At 47.0% G+C, this 8,094-nt stretch overlaps 1 protein-coding gene across 1 annotated transcript; it reads left to right on the top strand.

The window, feature by feature from the left end:
• The first annotated feature begins 5,178 nt into the window (after positions 1-5,178).
• Positions 5,179-7,797, top strand: LOC123401850 (protein LPA2). The gene is made up of 3 exons (XM_045095708.1): positions 5,179-5,733; positions 6,432-6,589; positions 7,433-7,797. Exons 1-2 carry the CDS (start codon positions 5,325-5,327, stop codon positions 6,569-6,571), a joined length of 549 nt encoding a protein of 182 aa, XP_044951643.1. The 5' UTR covers positions 5,179-5,324; the 3' UTR covers positions 6,572-6,589; positions 7,433-7,797.
• Positions 7,798-8,094: the final 297 nt, after the last annotated feature.

Here is an 8,094-nt window from a genome sequence, read left to right as displayed (position 1 = left end):
GAACTGTTCTCCTCCATCTTACAGCTAAAGAACTTGTCGGAGACTTCATATCTCTCGACACGGGCATGAGCTTGAAAAACTAGCTTCAGCTCTTGGAACATCTCATATGCACCGTGTTGCTCAAAACGCCTTTGGAGCCCCGTTTCTAAACTGTATAGCATGCCACACCTAACCAGAGAGTAGTCATCACTCCGTGTTTGCTAGACGTTCAGAATGTCCTGGGTTGCTACGGGAGCGGGAGGGTCACCTAGCGGCGCATCAAGGACATAAGCCTTTTTAGCTGCTTCAAGGATGAGCTTCAAGTTGCGAACCCAGTCCGCATAGTTGCTACCATCATCTTTCAGCTTGTTTTTCTCTAGGAATGCGTTGAAATTGAGGTTGACGTTGGCCATCTACAATATTTATAAAGACAACTTTTAGACTAAGTTCATGATAATTAAGTTCAGTTAATCAAATTAAGTATGAACTCCCACTTAAATCGACATCCCTCTAGTCATCTAAGTGATACATGATCCATGTTGACTAACCCGTGTCCGATCATCACGTGAGACGGACTAGTCACCATGGTGAGCAACTTCATGCTGATCGTATTCAACCATATGACTCATATTCGACCTTTCGGTCTCTTGTATTCGAGGTCATGTCTGTACATGCTAAGCTCGTCGAGTCAACCTAGGTGTTTCGCGTGTGTAAATCTGGCTTACACCCGTTGTATGCGAACGTTAGAATCTATCACACCCGATCATCACGTGGTGCTTCGAGACAAAGATCCTTCGCAACGGTGCACACTTAGGGGAATACGTTCTCGAAATTTTAAGAGGGATCATCTTATTATGCTACCGTCGTTCTAAGCAATAAGATGAAAAACATGATAAACATCACAATGCAATCATATAGTGACATGATATGGCCATTATCATCTTTGCTCTTTCGATCTCCATCTTCAGGCATCACATGATCATCATCGTCACCGGCGTGACACCATGATCTCCATCATCATGATCTCCATCATCGTGTCTCCATGAAGTCGTCACGCCAACTACTACTATCACTACTACTATAGCTAACCGTTGGCAATGAAGTAAAAGTAGTAAGCACATGGCATTGCATGTTATACAATAAATTAAGACAACTCATATGGCTCCTGCCGGTTGTCATACTCATCGACATGCAAGTCGTGAAACCTATTACAATAACATGATCATCTCATACATCATCATGCAACATCACAACTTTGGCCATATCCCATCACATGTCAAACCCTGCAAAAACAAGTTAGACGTCCTCTAATTGTTGTTGCAAGTTTTACGTGGCTGATTTGGGTTTCTAGCAAGAACGCCTTCTTACCTACGTGACAGCCACAACGATGATATGCCAAAGCTATTTACCCTTCGTACGGACCCTTTTCATGAAATCCAATCCGACTAGAGTGGGAGAGACAGACACCCGCTAGCCACCTTTATGCATGGTGTGCATGTCTGTCGGTGGAACCAGTCTCACGTAAGCGTACGTGTAAGGTCGGTCCGGGCCGCTTCATCCCACAATACCGCTGGAAAAGAATAAGACTAGTAGCGGCAAGCAATTGACAGATCATCGCCCACAACCTTTTGTGTTCTACTCGTGCATATAATCTACGCATAGAAAACCTGGCTCTGATACCACTGTTGGGTAACGTAGCATAAATTCAAAAAATTTCCTACGCATATTCAGATCTTCCTATGGAGAGACCAGCAACGAGATAGGGGTGAGTGCATCTTCATACCTTTGAAGATCGCTAAGCGGAAGCGTTGCTAGAACGTGGTTGATGGAGTCGTACTCGCGGCGATTCAAATCGCGGTGTGATTCCGATCTAGTGCCGAACCACGACACCTCCGCGTTCAACACACGTGCAACCCGTTGACGTCTCCCGCACCTTGATCCAGCAAGGAGGAGGGAGTGGTTGGGGAAGATCTCCAGCATCACGATGGTGTGGTGTCGATGGACAGACGAGGTCTCCCGGCACGGCTTCGCCAAGCACCGGCACAGAGGAGGAGAAAGAAGGGCAGGGCTGCGCCGAGGGAGAGGGAAAACTGTGTCTCCAAAAGCCCAAAAGTGCCCACTATATATAGGAGGAGGGGAGGGGGTGCCACCCCTAGGGTTCCCACCCTAGGTGGTGCGGCAGCCCCCCAGATGGGAGGTGTGGCGGCCAGGGCAAGGGGGAGGGGTGGCGCACCCCCTAGGTGGGCCTTAGGCCCACCAGCGCCTAGGGTTTCCCCCCCTTCTCCACCTCCCGCGCCTTGGGCCGAGTGTGGGGGGCGCACCAGCCCACCTAGGGGCTGGTTCCCTCCCGCACTTGGCCCATCTAGCCTCCCGGGGTCGTTGCCCCCTTCCGGTGGACCCCGGGGCCACCTCCGGTGGTCCTGGTGGTCCCGGTACGTTACCGGTGACGCCCGAAACACTTCTGGTGTCCAAAACCATCCGTCCTATATATCAATCTTTACCTTCGGACCATTCCGGAGCTCCTCATGAGGTCCGGGATCTCATCCGGGACTCCGAACAACTTTCAATATCCTCGTATAACAATTCCCTATAACCCTAGCATCATCGAACCTTAAGTGTGTAGACCCTACGGGTTCGGGAGAGAGGTAGACATGACCGATACACCTCTCCGACCAATAACCATCAGTGGGGTCTGGATACCCATGGTGGCTCCCACTTGCTCCACGATGATCTCATCGGATGAACCACGATGTCAAGGATTCAATCAACCCCGTATACAATTCCCTTTGTTTGTCGGTATAGAACTTGCCCGAGATTTGATCGTCGGTATACCTATACCTTGTTCAATCTCGTTACCGATAAGTCTCTTTACTCGTTCCGTAGCACGTCATCGTGTGACTAACTCCTTAGTCACATTGAGATCATGATGATGTTCTACCGAGTGGGCCCAGAGATACCTCTCCATCACACAGAGTGACAAATCCCGATATCGATTCGTACCAACCCAACAGACACTTTCGGAGGTACCCGTAGTGCACCTTTATAGTCACCCAGTTACAACACGAACAACCTTCGGTAACCTCGTACAACAATTCCCTATAACCCTAGCGTCATCGAACCTTAAGTGTGTAGACCCTACGTGTTCGGGAGGCATGCAGACATGACCGAGACACCTCTCCGGCCAATAACCATCAGCGGGGTCTGGATACCCATGGTGGCTCCCACACGTTCCACGATGATCTCATCGGATGAACCACGATGCCAAGGATTCAATCAATCCCGTATACAATTCCCTTTGTCTATCGGTATAGAACTTGCCCGAGATTCGATCGTCGGTATCCCTATACCTTGTTCAATCTCGTTACGTGCAAATCTTTTTACTCGTTCTGTAGTACATCATCCCGTGACTAACTCCTTAGTCACATTGAGCTCATTATGATGATGTTCTACTGAGTGGGCCCGGAGACACCTCTCCGCCACACAGAGTGATAAATCCCGATCTTGATTCGTACCAACCCAACAGATACTTTTGGAGTTACCCGTAGTGCACCTTTATAGTCACCCAGTTACGTTGTGACGTTTGATACACCCAAAACACTCCTACGGTATCCGGGAGTTGCACAATCTCACGGTCGAAGGAAAAGATACTTGACATTAGAAAAGCTTTAGCATACGAACAACACGATCTAGTGCTATGCTTAGGATTGGGTCTTGTCCATCACATCATTCTCCCGTTATCAATGACATCCAATGTCCATGATCAGGAAACCATGATCATCTATTGATCAACGAGCTAGCCAACTAGAGGCTTGCTAGGGACACATTGTGATCTATTTATTCACACATGTATTACTGTTTTCTGTTAATACAATTATAGCATGAACAATAGACAATTATCATGAACAAGGAAATATGATAATAATCATTTTATTATTGCCTCTAGGGCATATTTCCAACAGGAGGCACCGAAAAGGAGGCGCAAACCTAGAACATCGCCAGCTTCGTGCTGGTCGCGCGCCCACACGGTTCACGTCTAGCCGCAACGGCCACAAGTCCAGCCCATCCACTTCTGGCGGGGTCCAGACGACAAACTCTGACAACGAATAGTAGGAGGTGGCCACATGGGTGTGGGCACTTCTGGTGTCCCATGTGGGCCGTGTCCCACGTCATATTCTTCCCCTCCAACAACTCCACTTCCCGAGGCTAACGATTATTGACCTTGCCGAACATGGGGAAGACAGGACATGGAACACATACATCTCCATGACCGTGAAGATTTTTGTCAAGGTTAAAAAAGTGCCTTCAGTTAGTTGAAATATGTTGAAAATGTAATGAATTTGATCCGGTTTAAAGGAACATCATATGACTTGCATGATGTTTGTTTGATATGCCCGATTTTGGTTTGAAATGTATGCGAACACGGTTGTCACATTTCTGTGTCCTTGGAGTGGTTGCGGACCAGTCTGTGGATAAAATACAATGTTCATTTTAGGGGTCCGAGTTGAAGATGCCCTTACATGACTTTTGAACTAAAGTAATAATGTTTCAAACCATAGCCCCATTTCCAAAACCCAGTGTTTTTTTCACTTACCGTATAATATATTTTTTCAAGGATATGATGTTTTATTTTCTTTTTAGAAAACCGGATTTTGAGAGAAAACAACTTGTTTGTAAGCAAAACTTGTTCAAATGGCTAGCCCGACCCGGTTCCACACGTCCCGACCTAGGTTATACATGCCACGCGCGACACGACCGACAAAGGCACGCTAAATACATGGGTCGTATCGCGATGACAGGCGTGCTTCCCTCCCTGGGCCATGCACGACCCCTTGTTACACTGGCCAACACGACTGTCCGTTTAACCTGTTGATCGATGTAGAATCCAATCTATCAAGCTTTTTTTGACCTATATTCAACCTATTAGGTTGTATAAATTTTTAAAAATAAAAATAAAAAATAAAAAAAAACTCAATGGGTTGTGTTATGCCGGCACTCGTGCCCAGCCTCACGGTCTAGGCATGGCCCTCGACGGGCCATGTGCCGGCATGGCCCGATTATAAACGTGACATGCAGGCTATCGGGCAAGCTCGCTAAGACTTGCCCATTCGGCCAGGTTAGTTTGTAAGAAGGCCAGGCCGAAACCATCGGGCCTGACCTCTGAAATCAAAATGGGCTTCATTCCACACAAAAGATGAACTGAAACCACAGTGTCTTTTCCACGGTCCAGCCCATGAAACCCGCCTCGTCGCCTCCACCACCACCGCCCACTCCACAGAGCGAGCCAAGGTAGCCAGAGATAACAAAGCTCGGACGCGCCGGCAGCGCAGCAACCGCACGCCGTCGCCATGGCCACGGCCTGCTCCTCCACCTCCCTCTCCGCCCCGTCCTTCCTCTCCCCGGCCCCATCTCGCCCCCGCCCCCTCTTCCGCGCCCTCGCGGCCTCGGGCTCGGGCTCGGGCGGCGGCAAGAAGAAGTCCGGCAAGTCCAAGAACAGCAGCAGCAGCAGCAAGGGCAAGGGCAAAGACAAGGCGCTGGAGCCGCCGCCCGACGTGGTGGTCCGCCGCGCCCCGGCCGGGAGCGCGTCGGTGTTCGAGCAGCAGCGTACGGAGGCCGGGTTCAACCCCGGCGGCGACGGGAACCGGCCGACCGCGGAGGAGGTGCGCCAGCGGCAGGCCACCGAGAGCGCCTTCCTCTTCGCCTGGCTGGGCCTCGGCGGGATCATCCTCTTCCAGGGCCTCGCGCTCGCCGCCTCCGGTAACTCACCTACCTTTGTACAGTAGCTGGTTTAAGCCTGTATCATGGGGAATCTGGTGGGCATTGCTCGTAGATATCGTAGGTATTCGAAATTTACGCTGATGCCATGATGCGATAAGAGTTAAGAGGCATCGTGGCGCACTGGAGTACTACGTATTACTAAACATCCTTTGCTCTGTAAATGCTAGATGCGTTTTTCAGGTTCGCCATGATGCCGTTGACTTGGTGATTTTAACTGGACTGAAATTTTGCTTGCCTGATGCCGAGCGATGGATATAACTCATCGTCGCCTTGGCTCGTTCTAAATTATCTGAGTTAATTATCTACCAACCAAATTCTCTAAGTTGGACCGTTTGGAATGAGAGAAAAGCTAGGGTCTTCCACCACAAGTCCGCTCCGCCGACAATCCTCCTTTAGGGTATATGGAAAGAGGCAAAACTTTGGGTTATCGCGGGGGTGAAACACTTGGGTCTAATCATGCCGGGAGAGTAGTGTCCTTGTTCAATGTTGGTGGACGCTTGGGTGTCGTCTTTGTAACCATAAGTCCGTAACACTCTATTTCTTCCTTAATTAATGGATGAGGCAAATCTTTTGCCTCTGTTATCATCATTTTTTTTTTGCTAAGGGTGGCCAAGACTTTGGTACTGTAGAATTGTTGACTCAACTAATCATACTTGAACCTTCTTATGAAAATGTAGGTTTCCTGCCCACAGAATGGGACAGCTTTTTAGTCAAGTACCTCTATCCATCGTTCACTCCGACAGTACTCCTGTTCCTTGGGGGTACGACTGGGTATGGTGTCTTCAAGTACTTTGAAGGCGAGAAAAGCAAAGGCTAGATACATTTCAATACAAAGGTGAGGCTAAATATCATCATCCCGTCAGTATGTGATGTTCTTTGGTACGTTTGTTTTGTTCACCCCACTTGAGGTATTCTTCAGTAAGTCTGAAATACATGTCTACTTCATATACATTATGTAGCTATTGTTGGATTGGATCTCTTGTTCCAGCTTTAGAAAGCTACAACACAATAGACTCATCATTATTGACTACTGCATTATGGTATATATGTGCTTGCATCTACAAGTTTCACAGTGTAACAGATCATCTACATTATAATACTACTGCATTATGGTATATATGTGCTTGCATCTACAAGTTTCACAGTGTAACAGATCATCTACATTATAATACTACTGCATTATAGTATATATGTGCTTGCATCTACAAGTTTCACAGTGTAACAGATCATCTACATTATAATACTACTGCATTATAGTATATATGTGCTTGCATCTACAAGTTTCACAGTGTAACAGATCATCTACATTATAATACTACTGCATTATAGTATATATGTGCTTGCATCTACAAGTTTCACAGTGTAACAGATCATCTACATTTGCGGAAAGCACCACCTGTGCTCCTCTTATATAGAAAGAACTAGTCATAGATCATAATCCCCAAAATAAACAGAGGTTGCTAAAACAACGACTACCCAGTACATGCGTGGGGTTCACCTTTCCTGTCATGTTTTATGCTGCTCAACATTCTTCAGTTGTTACAGTTGAGATCATCCTTATCGTCTAGGTACATGAATTGAAACTTGATTTTCCATTTGGTGTCTTTTCCACAGTCCACACTATGACCCTGTCATCTATTCTTCTTTTACATGACCCTATCCATTCCATCTGATACAGCATCTCGGAGCAGAATTTGCTAACTTTGAGGGGTGGAGTTCCTTGTTACTGTGTGGTAAAGGCATATAGCGGCCCAGAAGTAGCTTAAGGCAGGAGATGAGTCCCAGAGAGCTAGGCTGTTGCTGTAAAAGAATTTATCTTTTGGTCGCCAATCCCGAATCACTGATGATCTTCTTTGTAAAGGTGTTGGCCATTGTATATTCATGTATGAACTGAGCTGTATAATGGTTCCTACGCATTAGTCACCTGGCTGCCTGTACATGTTACTCGTATCGAACATTTGTGCCCTGTACAGTGTGCATGGATTGCATGTCCTGTTAGAATGATGCTAACTGAGTTTAGTTATGGTTCTTTTCATGAAGAAATCCTAAACAAAATCAGTTATGTATCATAGGATGTCCACAATCATCTGGAGTAAAATGTGTGGTCGTTTTAGCCAAATTATTTATCTTATTGTGATTGTTTGGTATCACTATTTTGGTTATCCACGAGATTTATCAGGTTATTCGTGACACCATGCACCCTCAATCGGATGGGAGAAGGGAGCATGCTAACGGACCTGTATGCTGCTGGTTTGTTTTTTACACTTGCAGCTGATACAGGTTATCCATGGATGCACCCCACCCCACACAAACTTTCATCTCAACATTTCAATGTAGAGC

The sequence above is a fragment of the Hordeum vulgare genome, chromosome 6H (genome assembly GCF_904849725.1).
Source record: "Hordeum vulgare subsp. vulgare chromosome 6H, MorexV3_pseudomolecules_assembly, whole genome shotgun sequence".
Taxonomy (NCBI): domain Eukaryota; kingdom Viridiplantae; phylum Streptophyta; class Magnoliopsida; order Poales; family Poaceae; genus Hordeum; species Hordeum vulgare.
The sequence above is the reverse complement of the archived record's forward strand: the minus strand, read 5'-3'. Positions and strand labels throughout refer to the sequence as shown.

What these genes read in the sequence shown, in the direction of transcription:
- LOC123401850 (XM_045095708.1), top strand. Translation starts at nt 5,325, where the DNA reads ATGGCCACGGCCTGCTCCTCCACCTCCCTCTCCGCCCCGTCCTTCCTC. An exon ending in CCTCGCGCTCGCCGCCTCCG is followed by an intron (nt 5,734 to 6,431) that starts GTAACTCACCTA and finishes ATGAAAATGTAG; the next exon opens with GTTTCCTGCCCACAGAATGG.